The sequence below is a fragment of the Caloenas nicobarica genome, chromosome 1 (genome assembly GCF_036013445.1).
Source record: "Caloenas nicobarica isolate bCalNic1 chromosome 1, bCalNic1.hap1, whole genome shotgun sequence".
In the NCBI taxonomy this organism is placed as follows: domain Eukaryota; kingdom Metazoa; phylum Chordata; class Aves; order Columbiformes; family Columbidae; genus Caloenas; species Caloenas nicobarica.
Window position 1 is genome coordinate 68,727,828 of NC_088245.1, and position 26,629 is coordinate 68,754,456.

A 26,629-nucleotide genomic window follows, 5' to 3' on the forward strand; every position below is an offset into this window, starting at 1 on the left:
ACAGCAAAGAAATATAGAAAGCCAGCTTCTTACAGAGAGAGCAGTTCAACCTTGGGACAATGTTATCTCAAGGCAGTCTTAGTAGAAATACATTAACTATTTAATGAAACACCACAAATAAGCCTGCATCATGCCCTGAGCCCCGAGCCAAGTGAGGTCACAAGGCAAATGCCAGCAGAAATTAATATAACTTGACTCCCAAAGATACAGTTTTTAAAAAACCCCACGCTTTCTTAGTTTGAAATTACTGGTAGTATTTAATCTGTTTCATGCACCTTGAGACATGCTGTACAATGGACTTTCCCCTTGTCTCACCACGGTGTTAGTAATACAATCTGTTTATCCAGAGGCCTCCTACTTCTTTCCCCTTAAGAACGGCAGAAGAAAGAAACATTGTGCAAAGCACCTGAAGCATGACAGCCCCACTGCTCAACGTCGAGCTAAACACTCCAGCTGCACTTCGGTGCACTGCTTACCTAAAACTGGGGGAGCTCGCGAAACCTTTCTAATTGCTTTCTTCCTCAAATTTCATCTAATACGAGTAAGAATGTTTTACCAGAGGCTTGGGATCAGTTTTTCTATTGCAGCAGCTTACCCATAGCAGATTTTGAGCTGGCAAGTCAAAGTGACTGGAAATCTGTGTGCTTTAAGGTAGGTCACCAGAGAAGGTTTTTCTATGTCCTTTCTGCGGCGTACAACAGCCTGTAAGGACAGGCTCTACTGGCAGGGCTTACAAAGAGCAGGATTCCCAACACCATCATTTCTGCCTCCACTGAGAAAGCAAATGATGGACAGCTTTCATCTTCTCAGATCACCCTTGCCAAGCAACACGCTGAAGAACATAGAAATGTGGCTTTCATTTATGTCACTGTAAGTTTTGAAGTATTTGGGGATATTAGAAATATCCAGTACCTTGCATCCCCATTCACTTGTAATTTTAAGGAAAGTAATTTAGTGAACACACTGAAGAGATTATTTTTTTAAGACTGAAAAACTGTCATTATTTCAGCATATTTTGTCTTCCAGTGGTTAAATAAACCACCATCTATTTACTTTAATTTATAAGTTTGTGCTGTCCAAGATTGGAGACAGGTTGCACAGAAAATACAGTCACGTTCTAAGGCCAAACTGGGCCACACTAAGGGTCTGTCTAGACCAGGATCCTCTCTCCAGCAGTGACCGAAAATTAATACCAAGCACAGCATATACAAACGTGACAATTTTTTCCCAGTTTCTAGCTGGCAAATCTGAGTTGCAAATGGTTTCTGCATATTTAGTAGTCTAGATTTCTTTTTTTAACTTGGCAAATCTCTCTTTGAGCCTGCATAAACTTTCAGTACACCCACAGCATCCTGCAGGAAGGAGCTCCCCAGCTCTGCTACCTGTTACAAGCCACATCCTTGGCTTGCTTTGAACCTGTCTCCTCTTAGATTCATTTGGCACACCTTTATTTCCATATGCTCCCCTCCTCCACACAATCATGGATGCACAGACCTCTCTCACACCCTCAGTCACCCTCAGTCGTCTAATTTATATTACAAGCGTCGTAAGGGCTGACAAAATCTGACCTCATTACTCAATACTTTTTCAAACCTGTAACTTACACCTACCCCTAATCTTAGCCACACTCCAATAACCTTTGCCAGCCTTGGGACAAACCACACCTGTACAGCTCACCAGCTGACACAGAAATCTTGTGAGAGTTAACAACACTCTTTTGGGTTCATCCTATGTCAACCAAGACCCCAACTCCAGATTTAACTTTATGTTTTTCACAAAGACTGCCAGACATTTCCAAACAACTGTTGTTCTTTTTTTTTTATTCCACTTGTTGTCATCAACCTTCCTCCTAGCCGCACAGAGTTGGCCAAGCCTTACAATAACTTTCAACTCTGTTGAAAACCGTAACATTTACTCTGGTGAGACATGCATGCACAATAGCCACACTTCCAGCTCAGTGCAAATAAAGATGACTGCTTGCAAACAGAAACTCCCATTTGTGCCCTGAGTGATCTTTAGAGAGTTACAAAAGAGCTTGCCCCCTGCCTGAGTGCTAACCCTTGCTTCAGCCATAATCAGGGTGTTAGTAACCACCTCAAGATCATCACCCAACACTGGCCTTTCTTTTAGTTTCATGGGGCTTCTCCCTTCTGGTCATAACACCAAACTTGTCTCTTCTACTCCTTTCCTCCCAACTCAACCCAAAGTAACATCCTGGCTTCGAATTCATTGCTGTGACCTAATTACTGCCTTCAAAAGCTCTTTAAAAGCTTCTCACACCAACTCTTCCTATGCTGCTGCTGTAGGTGTCCACAGCTGAGTAACACACACCAATTAGCACCTTCTCTGAGGCTGGACCATAACCACAGAGTCTCCCATGTGACTGGACATCCACCAGCTGGGCAAGCAACCACACACCCAGCACCTACTTAGATGTTGATATACTTAAGCCTTGATGTCCTAGACCTTAATCTAATGTCACCCTTAACAACGGGGCCAGTAAGTTGTATCACCTCGAAATCCACCCTCAAGCAACTTAACTCAGCTAACACCACTTCTTATTTCCACCCTGTGGAAATATTAGGCTTCAAAAACAAGCTGCTCTCTTCAGCCTTCCTCTTCCTTGCACCTAAGCTGAACGCCAGCCCTGCACCTCAGCCCAGACTTGTCACTGGCCAGACACACAGACCTTCCTGGAAACCAGGCCAATGCCACTCAACCTTGCCAGCTCTATCTGATATCCTGCTCCCGCGCTCATGATGACTGGCACAATGTCAGTTCTGCACCAATAGCTTCAGCTCTGACTATTGTAAGATAAGGTCTCAGGTGAGAGTTATGGTTTGAGTCTGAAAGAGGAGATGAGGAAGAGGTTTGCTGCCAAGAGAAGGGCTGTGTTCTGTGGGTGCATCATGGGCTGTCAGTTCAGAGACAGTCATTTGGTCTCAGTCTGCTTTGCAAGATTGACCACTCATCCATTTGGCAAAATTTTGCCACATCAGCTGTCCAGACACTCACCCTAAGGTATCATCCACATTTACTAGTCTTCCCACAGCTCCGTGAGATTGGCAAGATTCAACAATGAAAAAATAGCTCACATCTCTGATTTCTTTTTTGTACGTGGACCCCACAGGTCTAACAAGAAGACTACTGCCAGCAGCACAGCTGGGCCTATAGCTAGGTCTGAGGCAGTCAGTGGGTCACCAACTATTTGGAAGTGAAGGGTTAGGGTCTGGGTTCAGGAAAGAAGGTGTTGCTGAGTAAGCCTAACACACTGGCAGGTGGATCCTGCAGGCTTAGGGTGGTGCCTGGGATCAGGATAGCTGGGTCTTGGCCTCTTTCAAGTCATTTGATTGCAAGTTCAAGCTTAAGGTTTCAGTTGAGACAAATAAGAATTGCAGAGAAGAATTTATAGACATATTCTGCAGTTACCTCACATCTAAGATGAAGGCTCATGCCAGGAGCCTAGGATTAAGGTTAACAGAAGCTCAGGGCCCAGCTTATTGCTAGATCATACAGTACCTGCAGAGTGAGGACAGGGATTATCACAGAAGGTTGGCAACAAGATCCATGCGGGTAAAGTGGCAGGTACTGAACTGCAGCAACATGCTGCCAGGGCCCTGATGAGCCTCACCTGGCCCCACAGCTGATGTCCATTGCTCTAGGAGCCCCATTTCAGCTCAGCCCTGCCTCCTGGATGGACCCTGGACCTACGCTGTAGGTAGCTTGTCTCATGGATGGACCCCCACAGACACAAGTTCTCACTTGTCTCTACTCCTGCCTCTCGCCCTTTCTTCCTGGATGGACTTTGGGCCAGTGTTGCAGCACTGCCTCCAGTCCTGTCTCCTAACTGGACTCTGACCAGGATTCAACAACAAACGTACTTTTCAGCTTCTGTTGTCAGCACCCAAGACTGAGCATCAGCCATGGGAGGTTGGTGCTAGATGAGCAGCGAAGGAACTGACCAACTAAATTTAACTCTGCATATTAGAAAGCCATGTAACAGCTGACATCTGGGCTTGCCGAAAGGATGGGTTTTTTGGGTGGAAGACACAGACTTCTGGGTAAATTGGCTAAAGTGAGGACTAAGATTAAACTCAGCAGAAGTGGAAGAGCTGGGATAACTATAGGGTTTTAGAATCCCTCTAGAACAATAATACTGGTTTTTACTGGTAGGTGTTGCTGGACTGCAGGTGAAGTCAGGGCTGCTGCTGGGGCCAGGGAGGACATCATTTGTCATTCATATGGCTGTTAATAAAATCCACGGTGCCGGTGGCAAAAACAGTCACTGTTTCATACCCCAAGAACGACTTGGCTTTGGGGTTTAAAAAGCCTTCCCCTGTCATTATGAGATGTAAAGAGACAAACACACAAAAGACACTTGCAGCCAGAATATGTAATTGGAATCGGGCCAGGATCATTTATGAGACTTGATGACCCCCATCTCAGCATAAACATATCAAAAAGGGACAGCAGCAAATCCTTCACGCTGTGCCGCACAGAGTCTGGTATTAATAACTCTGCCAGAAACGCTGTGAACAGATCAGAGCTTTCCAAATCAGACAGCGTGCTTCCTGAAAGCACTTTTAGCCTTGATGGTAATAGGAGCTGTTGTCACATTATCATAAAGGTCTCCCAAATGAGATCCAGTCCGATTCTGCACCAGATGTTGAATAAGGATTGTTTGATCTTAACCTGCGTCTCAGCTGCAATTCCGCTGTTGGAATGAGGAGCCAGCAAGTGACACAGAGGAGGACTGTTCCTATTCTCATTCAAGACATCAGGAAACTCCTCCAGAAGCCTCCAAAGAGTCTTTCCCCAGTTCAGTAGCTAACCAGAGCAGTTATCCACATGGCTCTGTCTTAAGAGGAAATCAACTTCCTACCACATTTTCTCAGAGCACTGGTCTGGTTAGGTCTGGAGGGAAGAGCTAAAGCACAGCTGCCACTGCCTTGCTGGTCTGGCCCAGCAGAACCAGAAAGATATGGTATTAGCCCACCTAACCACACACCAGGTCCCAGGCAAGGAAAAAACAAAAACAAAAAACCAATTTAAGCATTTATGTATCTTTAAAAAAAATAGTGATAAAATAACACAAATCTGTTAACACAAATTTCAGGTTCATTGTTTTTAATCAATCCATGGCAGCCCATCCTGTGCTTAGCCAGAGCTGTGCAGTACTCCGTGCCACTGGGGTCCTGCCTTCCACCTCACCGATAAGCCACTCATATTCCACCAACAGTCATGGTCATCCCCTTTTCATACAAAATTCAGCTGAAGCCGAAACCCTGAATGTTTGCATACCATACCTCAGGAGAAGCCAGTTTTAAGGTTTAGGATTAGGCTTCAGCCACTGGGTTTTTTGGTCCTTTGCTCAGGCAATTAAACTATATTCTTTGGGCTTTGCATAAAAATAAGCCCACATTTTTCAGTAAGAAAGCACCTGTAATGTAACTCTACACGTCCCAAAACACACTTCAGGGTTCGAATAATGCTGGTTGCTTTCTATTCTAGACAGAGAAATAAGGAGAAGTAATTAAGACAACAAAACGAGTCTTCTCATTTGCCATCTGTAAAACATCTCAGTATAGGGGAAAAAAATAATGTTAAGACTGCCCTTTTGAAAACTTTTGTTTGATTAGTGGAATTGTACCTCGTCAGTAAATACGGCGAGAATGAAGCTGGATTGTCCTGTTCCGAAAACATCGGCATGGATCCTCCCATTATCCAGAGGCGGAAATACAACACGAGAATCACCTTCAAAGAACAACACCTCGGTTAGCAACGCGCTACCTAGAAGAATAAGGGCCTTCAGCAAATACTTTGTTGTGATAGCTTCCCATGCTCTGCCCTGTGCCTAGAAGTGAGTCAGCTCAGTGGTTTAGGCAAAATTCAATTTTGCCACCCTATGCAGGGTGACAAATGTGCCAACCCTCAGCACAGACAGCACGCTGTGTTGTTGTGTGTCCCTCTCCATTCACATGTGCATTACTGACAGCGACTGGCACATCTCGGCTAAACACGACAAAGGCAACATTTTGAAGGACAAATCCGTCGCCCTGGTCCAGCTCAGACTGCGGAGTTTCGCTGTTGACCTCTACCTAAATACAGAGGGGGAAAATCATGGCTGATGTCCTAAAAGCTATTATCGCTTGCTCATGCTGGCACAGGTGTAAAGACAAACTCCATTGGTGTTTCTCATGCTGTGTAATCCTAATCCCTGGAAGGATTTCTGCGGGCCGGGACTCCTCCACCTTTCTGAGAACCACTTGGCAATAGACGAACAAGGGAATCCGGCTCCTAGAGCAGCACAAGGAGTTGCACACCCTGTACACCTCCGTGGAGGTCTTTGTTTTCTCCCCTGCAGTGTGTCGAGTCCTGCTTGGAGACTGCCAAACAGCAGGTATTTGCAGGCAGAGCTTTTCTTGTGACTCCTACCGAGCCCTGCGCTGGCACTAACAGCACGCCACTGAAAAGTCAGCCCAGTGCCACGGAGTCCCCCTGTATTTAGGGCAGGAAACACTTGCTCATGATTACGTGGTTGAAAGGGCAACCACTATAAATTAAAAGAAAATTTGACCTGTAAACACGGCGATATTCTTGTCTCTGCCCAGCTGAAGTTTTCTAGACTATCTTCCAAGACTAACTTTGTATTAAGATCTACCATCTAAGTTTTCTTAGTCTTTTGGGACACTACCATGCAATGTTCATTCTCATCACATACACAGAAATACATGGTCAAGTCCATTTGTACTTACGTAGCTTATCACCAAAGCAGCTCTCTTCAAAAAAGGCCTTGCAGTATACAAGAAATTCTGATTGTTATTTGCAGTCAGGTAGCTGAAACATAAGAAAACAAATATTTGTCAAAATACTTTGAAACAATAACTTGTTTTTCAAACTGGAAAAAAAAAAGCTGTACATTGTTTTATCCACCCTAAACTAACGTGCAGTAATAATGACATCACTCTTACTCTTCAAAGCTCTTTCCACATGACTTAAGTGAGACCACTTCAAATAATACACACTATAATACATGGCAGTTTCCCCATCAAAATCTGGTTTTGGTTTGGTTTGGGTTTTAAATCATCAATTCACTCCTTAATCCTCAGAAAATCCTCACGTGTGTCACCAAGATTGCTGTCTTCAGACTCCCAGAAGACTACACAGACACGTTTTTGAAAGGTCACCCAAACGAAGGCTGTGATTAAAATGCAAAAATTCCTTGTTCCCAGCTCTTTCAGTCTCTAGAGATGCGAACAACTGTCTAGCAGAACTGAAGTTATTTTAAGCATTTTTTTAAAGTGTATTTTGCATGCTTAAGTTTCATTACAAGTCTGCTGACAGGGTGTTATGATAATTAACTGCATAGAGACAAACATACAGGTGGCTTATTGTTGTAGGAGTGTTCATAAAACCCTTCCTGTTTCTCAATCAGTAAAATTAAACTGTATCTGGAGCCAAAACTACACATTTATTTTAATATAGGGGAGAAGCACTTGCCAAATTCTAAGGAGCTTTCTTAATTTAACAAATGGTGCCATACCTATGACATTAATTCAATGATAATTCCACTTCTACTGAACCTTAGAGAGGCTTCGCCATTGTAACAAAGCGATGAGAAGCAAAAAGAAATACAGAAGAGACAACAGGAATATTTTAAGCAGAGAGGAGCTAGAAAACTATCGAAAAAATGACAAATAATTTTAAGAAGTTATAAATAACAAGTAAACAAAATAAATTCAGAATGAAAACATTTGCGGGTCCCTCTGTGTAACATACAATCAGTATTGGGATGTTCTATTTAAATAATTTACAAAAACTGCACTGTGAATCACAATACCTGCACACAAGTTACCTTTCAAGTATGAAAGCATCATACTTTTATCCTGTGAACATCTAGCACATAAAATGCATCTTATTTCCTCTCCAAATTCCTCAACACAGTCTATCATCTGATTGCTTCCACCCTTCAAGTCTTTGAAAAAACAAGATTGCAGCACTTCCTAATGCTGCCAAGAGTCTTTAATATCTGGCTTTTTGTTCAAATTTTCTATAGTAGGAAGTTTGCAAGCCTGGTCACCATGGCAAGATGAAGAAAAGATTACACTGAAGACAAAAGCAACGGGGGCAAAGCCAGCAAGAAACAGAGGCGGCATTTAACAAGATGAAAGCACATCTGGGTGCTCTCTACGAAATAACTGCTCGCCAGAAAATATCCCCTAAGTTTCATATCTAAAACTTAGGAACCAAACCATACATTGTAAAGCAAGCCAGATGACTTTCAGTCTTTGGTGTCTACTTATTTACAAACGTTGACATTTAAGGACTGAATCTGACTTAAATGTCAGACTAGTCTTCAAGGGCTGAACTTCGCAAAGTGCAAAGTTTTTAGAGCTCCTACTGATTTTCACGAGGCTCCAGCAACTACAAGTGAGATGAAACTAAGCCTTCAGCTTTCTCTCTCCATGAAAGGTCAGGTTGGCCTCCAAGTGTTCACCATGGCTCTGCTCCAAAGCCCACCGGAGCCAAAGGGAAAGCCTCTTGGTGATTTTAACAGCATTTGGATCAAACCCCAGTCTTTTGTTCCCTACTGGAACCTTTTATGAAACTCAATCCCCTCGTGATTTGCAGTGGGAACAGAAGTGTTGGGTTGCTTTTTGTTTATATTTTTATGGGTGGAGGGAGGAGAGCCCTCTATTAATCACGCTGCCTGACTCTTTTCGAGAACCTGTTTTCACTCACGTGTAGTTTTAACTAACCGCAACACTTCAGGCAGAATTTTTCCATTACAATTATTTGCTTTAGGTGGAATTATTCTGGGTAAAGATCAGCCAGAACACTTCAGCTTTTTCTCCAAGACTTTAACTAGAGACAGAGGAGCACTTTTACTGGTGTCAAGAATTCTGCCAACTTCATCCTTGAGAAACTGCATCACCGCGCGCCAGTGACCAAAACTCGTGAGGCGGCCGTCATCTCCGGGCCATGTGTTTGCCACCCTCCAGAACAGCCACCCGTGGTCGGCCAAGCCACCAGCCCTGGGGGCAGCACCTGCGGGGAGGTGGGAACATGCAGACCCCGCTGCTTTGCCACGCTCAGCGTGGATCTGGCTTTTAACAGATCAAGTTTGCATCAAAGATGTTCCAGCTGGAACAACTGCTAGGGATGACACGCTGTTCGTGAAGGCCGCCCTTAAGCAAGAAGGGTGAACTTCATTTTAGGCTGCTGAGGCTGAGGAAAGCACGTCTGTGCTTCGGGGCCTTGCAAAACTAGACACTGATCTGGGTCTAAACACTGCCCTCCAGATGAACCCACACCATTACCATCTCTCTGTTCCCTCTCAAGCCTGGCCTGAGGAGAAAATTAAAGCCAGAAAATGAATGTAAACGGAAGGCAGTAGTTGCTCTTTCATCCTTGGCAGTACAGTGGGGGAATGCTTACTCATTAAACATCTTGATTTTGACTTTTCTTTTTGTCTGCCTATGAGTAACTAAAATGCTGCCCTCGCACCTTCCTTGCAGCAAGCATCACACCATGCAAGATACCAAATACAGTTTCAAGGCATAAGTTTATCGGCAAGTCAAAGTTAATTTGAAGTGCTCCACTGAATTGCAGGGTAGCTCTGGCCACTGCAGAGTAGGCCTTTTGAAAGCATTTCGGAAAATCCTGACAGGCCCCTCCCAGTTTATGTTGTGGAGCAGTAACATCTCCAGGGAAGTAGAAAAAATAAAAAAGCAAGCCCCTGCATTGACACCAACTGCAAATCATCACTCTGTGACAGAGAGCCCATGGGCAGCAAGCAAGAAGGAACCAGAATGAAAGCAATGGATAACTGGGAATGGATGAAGCAAGAGAGTTCAGAGAGCCCTGAGCTTTCCAATGCTTCATCCAAATGCTTTTGCCACTTTGCAGCTTCAGTTAAGACATGTTGCTTTCCATGACAGTTCAATTAATAAGCAAAGCTGCTGTCTTCAAGTCTACCTGGAAGCCACAAAAGACAATATGGTTCATCGCTTGGTAATCCAGCTGTCCGCCCAACCAGAGCAACCTGTAGGAGTGGTATAAACGTATGGGTTATACTCAATACATCAAAGCTTTACAAGAACTATATGATTTTCCAGAGTACCTTACTGAGGCTACTACTTGTTTCAGGAAAGGTAACTAGGAAAACATTTCTCGGCTGGTGCAGGCAAAGAACACCACACAGCTTCTGTATTAAAATCAAACAAACTGCAAATGGGACCTGGATGAGGAAGCTTGCTAAACATCAGCATGTAAAATGAAGTAGCATTTCCCATGTAAAACTGCGGCTTGCAAAAATGTCTGAAGTTACATTGAACATCGCTCAGACAACCTTAACATCAGCCAGAGCTCTTTGTCTTCAGCTAGCACAATCAAAGCAATTACAGCAGTTTAACTGTTTTATAGCTGTTTTAAACAGCTCCTTTGTATAAAGTCATTTACAGGTCAGATTTCCCTGCCTTTGCCAACCACACCAGGCTGCCAGACATCCCACTGTTCATGGGAACCACTCCCTATCACCTGCTCCACCCCAACCAGCGTAATGAGGCTCCCGGTGCCAAAACACACACATGCATCCATTCCCACAGGAGCACAGGCGTGGGACGTATGTAGGAAAACTGTATCGATGGTAGCTACATGCAGCAAAATGCTGCCTCCAGGGTAGGCAAACGTTTCAAGGTGTGAGTCTCCCAGATTTTGATAATGAAATGATAAAATTAGCGGAGGAAATCCAGATTGGCAGATTTGCTAAATGAGTGTGAAAAGAGCCTGTTTGGGCAGAAGTTCCACCTCTGCTTTGTGCCAGCTTTCCCACAAAGCAAACCAGCATGTCATTGCCTACTTGCTATCTTTTAAAAGCCTTTCAGGAATACCCTCCAAAGCAGCCGGAATCACAACAAATGATAAATCCAAGAAATGCTTCATAATGCGTGGACTTCTCTCACACAGTTCAAGCGGAGGCCAGGACAGATATTTGGCAGCTCTGGCTTCCTGAAAAGCACAGCTCATCCTGAAATCATTTACATCATCAGGGTGCTCGGAGGTTTTATAATTGAAGACAGCAGGGTAGGTGGCCTAGTAAAACTCAATACCATGCAGTTTACAGGAATGTAAACTTTGCTGGTACCAGATGGACTCTGTGTTAATCAAAACAAACTTCTCTAAGAAGGAGGCAGCTTTTTTAATTCGCCTGTACCCTTGGAGGCATCCAGAGTGCGCAGAAAGGAGCGGGGCAGCTCCTCAGTTGCTGTGCATCGCCACGGCTGTGGGAGCTGTCGCAGACGGGTATCGGCAACACATCCATCCCACGCTGCAGCTGACTCGGCTTTGGTATAAAATGTGAATTCACTCCTGTGTTCTCTTTGAAGGGTTTCTCAAGGGAAGCGAAGAAACAATTAGGATGTATGAGGGACAGTCCCCATTGGGGACATCTAAAAGACCAAGAAAAGTATGCAGTAGAACAAGCTTTGGTGTTTCGAGAGCTTGTTTTGGCCAGGTCCCTTTGCTGTGAGATCCCCATTTATGTTCTCCTCAGGAAACAGATCCAACTCCTAGCAGTTGCCAGAATTTTGAACTAGCACTTTCAATACCCTAATACTACAGAAAGATATTAGAAGGATAAGTATAAAAGCAAGGCTGTTAATTTATTCTTAGTTATTGACAACAGTAAGATGCCTCTAATCAAGACTTTTCAAACTCAGAAAGGGCTATTTTAAGTGAATGTCAGAGCTTTAGGTCATTGGTAGATGCACACCTAATTCCAAACCAGTTTGACAGACTCCCCTGCTGAGAATGCACAATTTTTACAGGAGCCATATTTTGTCTAGAGAGACCACCTTACCTTTTCTGTTATACTTAAATATGACTTCTCTAATAAGCTGTCCTGCCAGCTACATCTTATATGAGGGAGGTATCTTTTCAGCCTAGCTTGGCCTGTATTCTTCTTTGAGGACTACCATCGAAGGGCAAGTGTATGTGATATCCCAGGGAGAAAACAGGAATGAAAATCCATTGTGGAGTAAAAAAATTGAATTTAAAAAAAAAATATATATATATATATATTCCAGATGCATCTGTATTTTTAACTTGCTTAAAATACCTGTTAATGCATGGAAATAAAATACCAGTCATAGCTACAGGCTTTGCAAGGGAGGAGAAAGAAAACCCCTCCTGCTTCCTTCCATATGAGTAGTCTTGACATTCTCTGTAGCATATGTGTGGCATCCTTGCTCCTTATCTCCCCAGAGAGCCCTAAATCCCAGCCACCACTAACCCACGCAGACCCAGATGCATAAACACACACAAACAGAAGCAGTTTTACAGACCCTTTAGGGGACCATGGAGAGATTTTACAAATGTCACAACTGTTTTAACTCATTTGCACTGATAATATCACGTATTCTTCGTGTACAGTTTCAGTTGCAACCACATTTGGAGTTCTTGCTGTTTATTGGATTTTTCAGGGAAAGCAGAGCAGGGCATAACTGCATTGACATATACAGCAGGAAAGGTGATCCCACTCATACTGTTCCGTATTCTTTTGGGAAATACATACCTCATTCTGTGTGGGATGAAAGTAGAGGAAGAAAAACAGGAGAAACAGGGAAAGGAGGAGAGAGAGGCACAGTAAGGGATCAGGAATAGAAAAAGAAAAAAGGAAAGTAGCAAAATGCTCTTAACGGATCAAAGATGTGAGATGTGACCAAGAAGATGAAAAGAGGCTTCCCTTCATACCAGACATTCCACCGATGCGACAAGGAGACAAGGTGGAGCAGGGCTAACAGGAAAAATAAGACCTCATCAAAGCATGGCCACCTTCCTCCAGATCTCAGGAAACCAAAGCATCGTGCCTGCAATTTAAAGCTGCCATTGATTTCAGCCATTTTATTTCTTCTGCCTCACACACACCTAAGGCATTGAAATCCACTGTTGGGCTCATTATTCCCTGTCCTAGGCCTGTTAAGGGCCAGTATAGAGGTATTCCAAGAAACTGTATTAGAAGCAGCACTGATAGAAACTTTGGCTGCTCCAAATATTCAACTACAAACCTCTGTTTTTATCTGATTGCTCTTTTGACAGCTTCATTCATTCAGATTGAAAGTTTTCCCTTCCAGGAGCATGTGTCAAGCTGAAATTGTTTTTTCCTTGAAAGTATCAGGTAAAACAGGCTGTTCCTGAAAAAACAATTAGAAAGATTTGCCCATATCAACAAAGTCGTGCGACCACTTTATTGGGAAAACTTCCATGGTTCTGTACTTTGGAGCAGGGATTTGAAACTTAGCAGAGGGACTGCAGAGATGTGCCTGTTTTGCTTTCAGCGACAACTGCTCCGCTTCTGGGCATGTGACAAGCCACTGGGGAAAAAAAAAATCTCTATTTGCAATGCTCAGTAGAGTTTTGTATCAGTTCCCCAGGGTCTCTAGCCCTACCAAACACCATCTAGCAGGGGCCTGGAGGAACAATATCAGAGTCTCCTTGCATTGCTCCTGCAAAGCCATTGAGATACAAGATTGTCTCTCCTGCAATGCCTGTATCCACCCTGGAGGAGACCATTTGCCTGGACTGCAGAGTGCTGAAAATTTGCAGCTGAAGAAGAGGCTACATGAGTACGAGTTATTATACAAGGAAGAGAGGGGATAAAAGAGAAAGAAGGTAGGCATGAGGCACAAAGAGAAGCCAGGACTGGAGAGAAAGGAAGAGAAAGATGGGAGATACAGGGAGATATTCAGACCTCTGTTTTCGTCAAAGATCCAGTGGCAGTATCCAAGAAATCTGCTGCCACTGGAGCTTCATTCACTTGTGTTCCCAGTGAGGAGCTGGACTGCGGCATCACATCCCCTGGAGAAAAGACCCATCACCTCCTTCCTCCTCTGTGCATCAGCCCTAAAAAAAGTGATGGGCACCGATAAGAAGCATAGGGGCAGGATAAGGTCAGCTGGTCCCAGTCCCAGCTCCTGAAACAACTCCTTAAGGAATTTAAATAACTTATTGGTACAGAGTTGGACTCAAAGAAGGAGGGGAAGAAAGCAAACTTTTACAGCCAAGCCTGCTCTCAATCAGGCCAAATGTTCAGTCGGGTTTTTTTCTTAAATATGTTTGCTGAACTGAGCTATACTTTAAGTCATCATTTGGGGTCAGCCCCAAAAGAAACTTTTTGCAATGCTTGTAGAGAGGCACATAATGTTTTAATTGTGAGCATTTCTGGCACATCAACTGAAAGTGGTAAGTAAAAGTCTGGTTTCAAAAGGAGATGTGGGCATAATTTGCAAAGAATTGTGGGGAGAAAATAAGCACCTGAAACCCCCTCTAAATGTAGCCTGAAGAGCATTGCTTTATTTCAGAACCTATTCGTTTGGAATATTTTTAATTCTTCCATATTTGATTTGTAATCCAAAACTACTTGTCAAATTCAATTTAAGTTCACATTTTTCACTTAATTGGAGAGGGGGGAAAGATCACACATCCACAGTTTGAATCCTTGACTTTGAGATAAGAGGATGGAAAGAGGAGCAGTTATCACACCGCCGTGATGGGGCAGGAGGACCGTGGACTCTCAGGACAGTAAAACAGAGTCTGTATGGGGAGTTCACAAGCACTAGCACCCAAGAACTAATTTACAGACATCTAGAAACAAACAGAAAGTGATAATGAGGAAATAAGTGAAAACACGTGATAGGTGAAACTCAGGGGCAGGGAGACTTTCACACATTTGATAATCTTCCCTTCTTCCCTGGCTGCCTCTGCCTTAGGACAGCAAGGTCTAAGAGCTGGGCTGGGTTAAAGGACCACATTAGCCCAGACTTAGTGGGAGCAGGAGAGAGGAAAAGGAGTGTGAAAGAGCTGGTGTATGGGGCACTACTGCAATACCAAGTTTGCTTGTGGAGGCATTAATGCAGACAGAAAAGCTTGCATGGATTCTCTTGAAGGTGCCCTCTAAATTAAGAGAGGTTATAACCTATTCATTTTACACTGAGAATCTTCCCAAATGCACAAAACGGAAAGGAAAGGGATGTGCCTTGTTTGGATTCAGACTTTCTGTCGAAAGCCACCAGTGGCAGAGACACTAAATTCAGCTGTATCATCCTCAAACTGAAGCTTGGCCTGTGTTCCACAAACTCTTCCTTCAAAATGAAACCCATGTATCAGCTACTTAAACACAGTTTACTGGATGTCAGTGCTAAGTACTTCAGGAAGAAGGTATTTCCTTTCCAGAAAATTCCTAATCTGACATTTGATCTACCACGTCCCTTGCTTCTGTCAGATTAAATAAAGCAATTTGTAAATATGTCACAGCCATCTCTAAATACAAAATAAATAGTAAAAAAACCTCCACCTTCCTCACTCTTTTCTTGTTAGGAATCTGTCTGATATTTTTAACATCCTCAAAAATAGCTTGTTCTTTTTAAGTATGAATGACACGAGTCTGTTAGCAATATAGTAGAGAAGCAAAATAACATTCTTCAGAGCTAGTATCCTTTCAGAGAAACTTTTTGATGTTTGCAATCAAATGCAACTCAATGCCAAAGTTATACTGCAACACAGAAAGAATCTGAAAGAAAACAATTCAAAAATTGGCAGCAAATTACTTCTTTTGTCAGCAGCCCTGTAAGTAAATTGTGCCTGTGCTATTACTGTTGGCATGAAATAGAGAACACTATACTTCCAACAACTTTTATCTCTGTCGCTTTTCCACACAATCATCTACACACAAATCCTTAAATTCTTCAAATTAAAAATGGACCGGTTCCTTCATCACAGGCACTCATGGTTTGGTTATGACAGGTTTCATCTGTGAAAAATACAAAATAAAATCCATGATAGCCAGTAAAGATTAGTGGCTTGTTTTAAAATGGATTTCCTCTGCAAAGCTATTCTTTATATCTCATCTAAACAGATAATAAATGGTAAAAGCCAAAAGCACATCAATAAAAGAATAATTCTGAAACTTGGCAGAATTAGAAAAAATAATTACATTTTATCCTATTTTGACCACAATTCAGTCTCATCTATTGCCAGCAAAATAAGACCACAAATATTCCAGTCTTTTTTAAGTCACTAAGATATTTGCTTTGAACTACACTGGCAACTTCCAAAAATAAGCAGTAGCAAGAGAACAACATCAGCTTGTAGTCTCCATCTCCACAGAACTGGCTTTAAATTCTGATATTTAAAAGCCTGGCAAGCGTGAAAGATCCTGCACGGTTGCTCACAGGAAAGCTTACGGGATGTTGCACTCAGCCAAAAACAGAAGCAGCTTCTGCCCTGGGGATTTCGCAGCAGCCTGTAGTGCGCCCCCCAACCACATCCCACTTGTACTGGATGGGGCTGGAGCTGACGCTGGGTAATGCTCAGATGCTCATTTGCAGGGACAACCAAACTGTCTCACATCACTGGTAGCTTTTCTTCCCCAGACACCCCACGCTAGAAGGCACTTCACCCGTTTGGTTTGAGGGAAACCCATGAAAACTCATTGCAAAGTTTGTTTGAGGTAGCCGTATGCTGGGTCATTCTGGTAAACCACCGACAAGATCAGTCTTAAGAAGGTCATCTCATCCCTTCCACAGCCCCACCATGCAACACATCTCCACACTGCCAAATGGACACCTGCTCTGGCTACCATGTGGGGTATCCTCCAGCATCACACCTGTCCCACAAGCCGACCAAAAGGAGGGTGGGAGCAGACAGGTCCTGGTGGGCAAGGAGAAGGAGCCACACACCATGGGAAAGGCTGTAAGTCCTTCAGAGGGTATTCCTGTGATCTGTGCTTGCCTGGACTCCAGACAGTGAATGGGGTCTGCTCAAAAATGATGCAAATGTCCAGATGAGAAGACACAGGTGATGGAGGAGGGGAAAGGCGAGAAGTAGTATCAGAGCTACCACAAACACATCTGCTCATTCTTAAGGGATGGTGGTGACTCTTGGGACCACTGCTGCACAGATGCATGGACACAGCCAAGACCTCGGTCTCGAAGGACACCAGAAGAGTCGCTATGAAAGAACAGTGGGACATCCTCTGCTCCGCAGTGTAGCAGCAGTCCCATTGCAGCTAAGGCAGGAGAACAGATTCTCCCAAATTCACTTGTGAAGACGCCTGTTGTGGTTTAAGCCGAGCTAGCCATACAACCACAATAGCCGCTTGCTCATTCCCTCCTCCATCCCACCCCCCAATACGGGAGAGAATCAAAAGGGAAGGGAGAAATTTGGACTGAGATAATCACAGTTTAATAAAATAACAAAATACTAATGTATTACTAATAAATATATCTATAAAATAGAAATAAAAGGTACTCAAGGCAATTCCAAACAAACTCCGTCCACACTAAGCAGCCAGTCCCAGGAAGCGATACCGCAGTCCTAAACAGCCGATCGAAAAGATAGAAAAAAGGAAAAAGGCAGAAAAGCCCAGAGGCCTCTGCAAAATGGCAAAAGGTCGGACTAAACATCCTGACCGAAACTCCCCTGGCTGCATCACAGAGAGAGAGCAGAAGAGCAAAACTGGAAGGTCCCAACTCTTCCTAAATAATTAGCATGATGCTAATGGGATGGAATACTCTCACTGATCAGTCTGGATGTCAGTCAAGCTCTAACCCACCCATGCCTCCCTTCCTCGATGCCTCACACCTGTGGGCAGAGGGCTCAGAATGTCCTTGGCTCTCAGACCAGAGCAATTAAACACATTAACTCTGTGCTGGGGTGTTATCTCTTGTTCTTAAACTAAATCCAAATAATGACTGTGCTGGCTGTGAAAAAGGAAGGTTTCTAACTGCATGAAGAAAATTAACCCATTTTCAGTCAAACCAGCACATGCCCCAGGACAAGCAATGCTGCGACAAAACCGATCTAAAGACTCGTGCACAGATTTGCTTGCAGGACAGAGACATTTGCATTAAACGAACCGATTCTTTTTTCTATTCTTCTTTCCCTTTAATATTTGCACTGCATATGTTTGATCCTATTATTAGACATGATAAATAAGCTCTTGTTGAATAATTTTTTAAAAAGTACAAACCAGCGTGGGTAATATTGTGAACCAAGACTGAAGACAGAGAGCTGCTGTTATTTCTGTATTTGAGTTATTGATTAAATGTAACATCCGTAAAGCAGCAGTCAGAATTGTTATTCTGCAAACATTCCTAGAGAAATAAAGACTTGTTCCGAGTGCCAATCACATATACTCTTGTGGTTAAAATGCAATTAAACAAGGAAAGCATCCAATATGCCCACAAGCCAAACAAAAATAAATCACAGAAACCTGAACTGTGGAGCAAAAAAAGAAGGCAAATTTTTTAAAACATAATTCAAAAAATGAGAAGTGTCAATACAGGCTGTTGTTCATAAGCCACTGTAAAAACTTTCAGGTTACATGTATATGTATTATTTGTACACAGGCAAAAGGGCTTTTTCCAAAATATGTCTCAGCAGGAAAAAATCTTTTGTAATGTAATGCTTTACTTATTCCAGAAAACTATCTTTCTTTTTTATGCTTCCTTGTTTACTTTTGAAGGGGTTTTTTAAGCCATGAAAAGGATGGGAAGAAAAACATTCTCAAATTAACTGTGTAAAACTTCTGCCCTCAGACCCTGCAGAAAGAAGGCTATTCTGAGACAAATCAGAGAGTTAAGAATAATACCAAACGAATGTACTGATTCAGCGGTCTTGATTTGATCACCAGAAACTACTAGAGAGAGCAACATCCTCACTGAAGGCTGTCAGATTTGCCCAGAGCACAGAGCCAGAGGCAGAAGCCGTTCCAGGGGGACACAGGGGTTGGTTCCAGCAAGACCCCACAGCCCAACCAAGCGAGCGGTGAGCCCTGCGCGCTGCCATCTCCCATGGAGGGTAGAGACTGGGAGTTTTGGAAGAAGAAAGCCACACATCTTCACTGAGAAGATAAGCTTTCAAATCACACTTTGTGGATCGCACATGGGCAAAAAAGGAGCAATCTCCAAACCAGCTACAGTTTCTATTAAATTCGGCCATCACACACTCATAGAATCAATAGAATAGAATCACAGAACCACCTCAGTTGGAAGAGACCCTCAGGATCATCAAATCCAACCATAATCTAACCTAACTCTAGCACTAAACCATGTCCCTGAGAACCTCATCTAAACGCCTTTTAAACACCTCCAGGGATGGTGACTCCACCAGTTCCCTGGGCAGCCTGTTCCAATGCCTGACAACCCTTTCCATGAAGAGGTTTTTCCTAATATCCAATCTAAACCTCTCCTGGCACAACTTGAAGCCATTTCCTCTTGTCCTATCATTTGCTACTTGGGAGAAGAGACCAACACCTCCAGCGGTGTTTAGCTCCTCCAGTGGTGTTTAGCACAGGAGGCACCTATGCTACGGACACCAGCCCGGGTTCAGAGCTTCTCCTCTTTGGGGATGAGTCTCTAAGCTGCCCTGCTCAGGGCAGGGGTTTGCTGCAGCGTTTTCTGAGGAGCAGAGACGTGGTGGAGTTGACCTAACTGGCTGCTGCCTGCCAAAGCTGCCCCCAGAGAGCACAAGCTCACCCAAGTGCACTTTACCTGAGCAAAGCTATTGCCTCTGCTTCAGTTTTGTTTCCTCGAATTGATAGCTCAGGGCAATGACGGAGAAGGCAGAAAAGGCACTTTTTACAAGGGCCAGAAAGAAACAGATTTTACAGGATGGATGGAGCGAACCAAGGCAAAGTGTTGATGAACATCCTGTGCTTCGGACAACTTAATAAAACTCACATTACAAAAATCACTACAAATCATCTGCATGAGCTTAAAGTCTTGACCAAACCACAGGTGCTACATTATCCCATAGACTGCTTGCCTCAGGTAAAACGAAAAATTCTGCCTGATGCACTGGTACCTATTACAGAGCAATAACACACCACTCTCTTTTTTTGTTTGTTATTTTTTTTCAGCCTCTAATGAGCTTGTTTTAGTGCCCGAGCAGATCCAGGAGTCTCTCCCATTGCAAATAGCCACCTGACAGCAGGCCAGAGCAGCTCTCTCCACAATGAGGACAGAAATGTCGAAATACACAAAGGCAAATTGATCCGATCGATCTCTTGGAGAGTTGAGAAGCACACAAGCCTCAGAGGCCCTTATTTTTTCCAATCTGCAATGAAAGGGCCTGGCAGTAAACTGGAGAGAGCCAGTTTTACAAGCTGGGAGGGAAATTATTATAGAACTGTAGCAGTTTGGGGATCTTCCAACTGGTTTAAATTATTTGGCTTTCTTATGAACATACTGAAGGTGGAGGAAAAAAACAACCAAACAAAAAAACCCAACAACTCCTGAATATCAGCCATGAGTGCTATAGGTATCACATGAAACCGAGTCCTCAATTTATTCTCAAACATTTAATGCAGAGATGGGGACAGGGGGAGGAAGGAGGAGTACAGAGGGGGAATTGAAGTTACTGCATCCGTATGTAAATACAGATAAAAGAAGCAGACCGTCTCCTGCAATATCTTACACAAATGAGCAATATCAAGAGAGGGATGAGAGAGCAACATGGTTTACCCTGAGCTCCTCTGACTGCAGCGGGTGGGTGCTCAGGTGAGGTGTAAACTCAGACTCCTCCAGAAAGTGCTGAACTGACCCCACTCTGCCACGGCTCAAAAAGCAACTTTTACTGCTGGGCGAAATACCACTTCACCAAGGGAAGAGGAGCTGATTCTTTGCCTCCCTCATTTGGTTTTCCCTTTTTATTACACAGGCTGAGTTATTATACCTTCCATGCTGGTAGTTTCCCAGGGAAGCAGTAAAATTTCCAAAGTGCTCAGAGAAGAAGGGGATGTTTGTTTCAGTTGAAACTTTTTGGCTGTTTCAACCCAAATTCCCAGCTTTGCCAGCCCCACACTGCACTTTTGCAAACTCCGCAAGAAAAACAAGTGGTCTTGCATTGAACAACCTTTGGCAATCCAGGCTGGTAGGAACAAGGAGCAGCATCTTAATAGCCTCTTCTTTCTATCCCACCCCTGGGAAAAGTGTGACTGTTATTGAATTTGACTCTTTTTCTACATTTCTTATTTATAAAATGTCCAAAATAGAAAGAAAACATACTGTTTACTGAGAAATGCCTTCTTTTTTCCCATGTATTGTTTTGAGGTTGTTGTTTTGGGTTTTTTTTTCAGATGGTTAAGGTTAGTAATACAAACCAGTTCGGTTTAAGCAAAGCTTTCGAGGATGTCCAGGTTTGTTTGTTGTTTTGTTTTGTTATTTCTTCATTAGGATGAATGTAATAAATTAATTTTCATGCTGCTGGGAGTCAACAGGAGCTCACGCTTGCTCTCTGCTTCCCGTCTGCCTGGGCAGGGTCAGCAGCCTGGCAGCAGCGCCCGCCTCTGGCACACGTTACAGCTCCGCGGGCTGCACGGAGGCTCTGCCTGTCCTTCACCCATCTCCTGGGCACAGGGCAAGGCTTGCAGCCAGCCTGATGCAAACATAGGTGCGCGTGGAAGTATTTCAAACACGTAATTGGGATCCCGTGTGTGCCCCTCCGGTAACATCTCCAGAATAAGGACTGTATTATACCAGATCACACCCCTTGCCTCAGCCAACCATACCCTAGTTGCGCACAAACCCACTTTAAAACTCAAACATGGCAGATATTTATTTCAATTTCTTTTTCTCTCTTACTGATTCTGCAAGGTCACATCTGATATAAACAATATCAGCATTCACCAAGCTACGGAAAAGGAAGCCGAAATCCTATGGGATCCATTCCACTTTCACTTCTGTCAACGGCCACCGCTTGCTGATTTCACAGCAGGAATCCTGACTCCTTTATTATTATTTTTTTAAAAACAACTTTTGGTAGAGGGCCAGCACTTGGTGAAGAACAAGACAATCCCACCTGGGTGCTGTTCATCCGCATCCTGCCAGCATTCCTGGCGCTAACCGACCTGCCGCTCGGGATTTACAACACCTGCGTGAGCACATCACCGCTCGGGATCACCGTCACCCAGGAGGACACACTCCCGCTCCTGCCCTCTTTACCCAGCCCTGGTAACTATCATCAGAACAGCAGGCATCAGGAATCTCACAGATCAGCCTACTCTCCTGAAACAAAGCACTCCAAGCCACATCCTAAAAATCCTGGTGAAAGCTGTTGGAAGAGTAGCAGCAGCAGCAGCGGGGGTATTCAGAGAGTTAACTTTTGCCAAGGGAAATGAGCCTCCCCATGAGCCCTTTTTGATCAGCAGTGACCGGGGAGGGGTGATACAGAGCCATCCTTCCCTCTGAGCCATCCTCTGGGGACCATCTTTCTCTCCATCAGCTACACAGGGAGATCACTTCCCTCGAACTCAGCTCCCTCAAAATCCACACTGTCCTAATACAGCTCAGGCTGTGACAAAAATAATTAGAGCTACTGAGGGAGAAAAACTACCTTTTGAATCTGGTATTTATTGAGCAAAAGAGTGCAGGATACTTTCACCTTCTTGGTGACCATGCCTTTGAGTTGCCAGCAAATGATGCCAGCTTTGATGGAAAAATATATTGTTGAGTCTCAAAAAGTATGGGGCTACCTTTTGCTTTGCTGCTCTGTGGGTCAATCAAAGAGACAGATTCATAAATGGAAAAGCTTCTGTCATCTCATAATCGCAGTACACAGACAGGCTGCCTTTTGACAGGAAAAAAAAATAAAAGACAATGACAAATAATGTTTATATGGTAACACATGTTTAAAATCAGTAATGAGAAGGCCAGAGGAGAGTTTATCCAGAGCCCCAAGTGCCAGCCAGTCTTACAGCACTTAGGGGCAGAGGCAACTCTGGAAAAACAAGGTGGGGGTATTTGCTTTATGGCTTGCAGGTTGTCTGTGTCAGTGCAATCACATCTCAGTGATTTGCTTCAGCTGAGACCCAGAGACCAAACAGTTCCTGAGATGCTGACCTGGGACAGGTTCTTTGGGACCCACGCACCTTGGGTCTGAGAGGGGAGCCCCACAGCCAGTGCGTCTCACCAGAGAGCCCACCTCTTGATGATCGCTGCCAAACCAAGCACGAGCCATGCTGCTGGGCTTCTCCTCAGAGACAAATTTTGGTAACAATCACCTGTGTCTCTTTGTATGTAAGCATGCTGCCCACTCCACAGTCCGCTGCAGTACCTATCAGGTGGTTCTCTAGAAATGTATAGCCCATGGCCATACTTGCCATCAGAAGTTCCAAGGACTTTGCCTCCAGAATGGCAGAGTGAATGAAACCAAACAATGTATAGCAGTGCCTAGCACAGAAAAAAACTGCAGCATCACCACCACTGGAAATGAAATAGGAGGACACCGGAAATTCCTTGCGCTCTCAAAAAGGAGCTAGTGACTATGCTCAATACAACAGATCTTCACCAGCAAGTAAACATTTTTGTCAAACAAACATACAGCTTTCCGTCCCAAATGACTTCCCTGCTTTATGCAGAAGTACCAGTTATCTAGCCTTCCAGATGTCCTCAAGCTGCTTCATGGCCACTTTTCGGAGCAAGCGTGTGGAAAATGTAGAACTGTTCCCAAAATGAAGCTAACCACTCTACAGGAACTGCAGCTGTGACTCCTAACATTCCTAACACTGGTTTCCTAAAGTGTATTTTGTTGGCAGTCACTCAGTTTGAGTCAACCATGCAAAAAAAATCCGCAAACACCTATACCAACACCCTTATGAGAATGAGAGCTTACAAAAAAAAAAAAAAAACACCACCACCACAAAACAACCAACACATGCCCAACTGGTGTTTCTTCAGGACTTCTCTATCCATGCTGTTATAGGGAATTTGCAAAACCATTTCACAGCTCTGCAACATCTGCAGCATCTGCTGTGTGCATGCCCACCCCACAGCAGCTCCATGCTGCTGGGGCATCACAGGAGCCTGGGCTGTCAGAGACTCTGAGGCACTGCAACAGCCTCCCCATAACACATTGCAAACACTGTTCTTACGGTTGGGTTTAACACTGAGAAGTGGGTGATCATTTCACCAGTTTTGTCCCCCTGCTGATTTAGGACTCAGCACTGCAGTAACAGCCTGAAACCTGCTTCAAAGCATTAATATCAGTGACTGAGAAAGAGGGCTGGTACAGACAGACAGACTGCCGTGGCACAGATTTTATGGGATACGTTCAGGATCTTTACCCCACTGTGGACTGATAGCAATCCAGAGGGCTTTGTGGTTTCTGTTCCTTTGACTGCTTAAAAAAGGATGCACTCCATCTTTTCTAAGACAACAGCTGACACATTTCAAAGTTTCCTTTTAATTTCTATCCCAAGAACAGAGAAGTGAATGGTAAGGCTGGGTAAAGAAATACTGTTTCGGAGAAAAAAAAACACTGCAAAATGAACATTGTTCCCAAGATTTCAACAGGGATGACTCCCAACTCCAGGAGGAAAGACACCCCATTTACATAAAAAATATGCTGTTATGAGACTAGAGCTTCGAATTATAGGAGTCAAAGGAAAGAAATTTTTTAGACCCCACTAACTTTTTTTACCTGTCTATTTCTAGCCAGAAACCTGTTAGATTATGTTTTTTCCTAGACTCTAAGGCATATGCTTTTCTCCAAGAGACTGAACCGCTGCCAAAACCGCACTGCTATCCAAGGATCTTAACACACTTTGCGAAAACATTAATTAAAACTCACACAGCAAGAAGAAGGGAGTAAGGCTGGATCTTTTGTTTCACAGCAAGGAAAATACCACCACCAAAAAAAACCCAAAAGGATTTGACAACACACCAGCCATCTCAAAGAAAACACGCTGCAGAGGATGGCAGAGGTGATGCTGGGAAGGCAGAGAGATGGGGGAGGAAGAGGAAAACCCAGCATTTTATCTCTCAGCAGTGCTTTTACTAGACCGTGGGTCTACTACGCAGTATTAGGCTAGTTGAGATTGAAGATGGAGATTTAAGAGCCAGTTTCTTAATCCTGGCCCTTCTTTGCTTTCTCACCACATCTACACAATTGCCACATCCAAATACATGATCCACACCATCCAAAACAAAGCAGTTGTTAATTATCATATCTCATTGTAAGGACAACCCAGCTGTACTTCTTTCAAGATTTGTCATAGAGTCATTATTTCTCTCTGCAGCATGATTTCCCACTCAAGTGTGGGAAAATGAAGGCAATAGCTATTTAAATGCTATTTGCAACATGGCCTGTGTGTGCTAATTTCTTGTTGTCTTTGGGAACATTTTCCTACATCAGGTACCTAATCCATAAATATACATCCATTTCCTTAACAACTTTGTGGACAAAAGAAAAGTAGAACTAAAGTGACAATTTAATTTCTACTGAACAGCACACATTAATTCCTTTATAATACATAAACACCATTCCATCAAAGCGAACTAAGGTTAAGAAAGCCATTAATATCTCCTACCAATGTGGCAGGGCTAGAAAGTGAAATAAAGGGTACTCATTCATATCAGACATTATTTTCTGGTTTTGTCATTGTTATTTCCCTTAAAAATACCACCAAAAAGCAAACTCTTGGGGAGCAGCAACTGATCAGTCGTTTTGCAGACAGAAAGAACAGCCTGAAAAGCTGCGAGTTCAGCAGCAAAACGGCAGCGATTATCCAAAGGCAGGAGGTCAGGGGACATCGCAAGCCACCACAGGCTGCGGCAGGTCTCTATCCAAAAGGCCGGCACACGTCCTGAGCAGAGATCCCCTCCATTTGAGCCACCCAGAGCGAGGACAGCATGGAAGCAGGAGGAGAGCAGAGGAATCAGAGGAGCAGAGTTGTTTAGGCTCTGCTTCTTAACATAAATAGCTCCGTATAAGAGACTTTACTGAACCAGAAAAACAGAGGACTATAAAGGAAATCTGACACCCCTCATGCTCGTGCATTTCCAGCTCTTTGCACCCCAGTACATAGCTGATACTGTGGCTGCTACTTCGCGGAGATACTGTGGCATCCATGCATGGAGCCATCTATCACCTGACAGACACCAAAGGCACCTCCTCACGACAGAAACGTTCCGCCTTCACATCAGGTCTAGAGCCTGTACCACACAGTCTATTTTTGTTATGGAAAAGAATGTTTTCAGATCAAATTTGTTTCCAAAACAAAGGAATTCACCTCCCTAAGCCTGCCAGGGAGCGGGGAGGGACAACATTCCTCCCTCTGCTCTCAGGAAATTAAAGTTACCCGACTGCTGGGAGGTGTTAAGAAGCCTCAGTCTCTTCCTGATGCCAATACTGAAAGGTGCCAAATGCCTTCACCTCACGCTGCCACCAGAGGATGGCGAAGGAGCCCAGCACCACACATCCAAGCTCATGCAGAAAGTTTATTTTGTTTCCTCTGAGCCAGAAACACTTCAGACCACTAATATATGCAGCTCCAAGTTATTTCCTCTTCAGCTTTTTTTCCTTTAAGCTAAAAAGGGGCTGGTACCGTCGCTGAGCGATGGGTGTTTCTTAGTGCAGGGCTGGAATGCCATTCCTCTGAAGCTGTTGCTCCACAGCTGACGGACAGAACAACCCAGCCCACAGAGGACTTCTCCCTCACTCAGCAGCAACCTAAACTACATCCCATCAAACAGAAGCTACAGTATTGCCTGATGGGCCCAGAGGCCAGCTGCAGCGAAGGAAAGCCCCAACTTCACCTGCCAGCTGAAGAAAGGTCAGTCAGCCCTGGGGT

At 43.9% G+C, this 26,629-nt stretch overlaps 1 protein-coding gene across 1 annotated transcript in view; it reads right to left on the bottom strand.

Annotated features, from left to right (window-relative positions):
- The window catches only part of TMTC1 (transmembrane O-mannosyltransferase targeting cadherins 1), a 148,996-nt gene that overhangs the window by 85,200 nt on the left and 37,167 nt on the right, over positions 1 to 26,629 (bottom strand). The window contains exons 6-7 of the mRNA XM_065646514.1: positions 6,756 to 6,837; positions 5,651 to 5,754 (exon numbers count right to left, since the gene is read on the bottom strand). Of these exons, the coding sequence (XP_065502586.1) occupies positions 5,651 to 5,754; positions 6,756 to 6,837 (186 nt within the window). The remainder of the gene's footprint in view (positions 1 to 5,650; positions 5,755 to 6,755; positions 6,838 to 26,629) is intronic.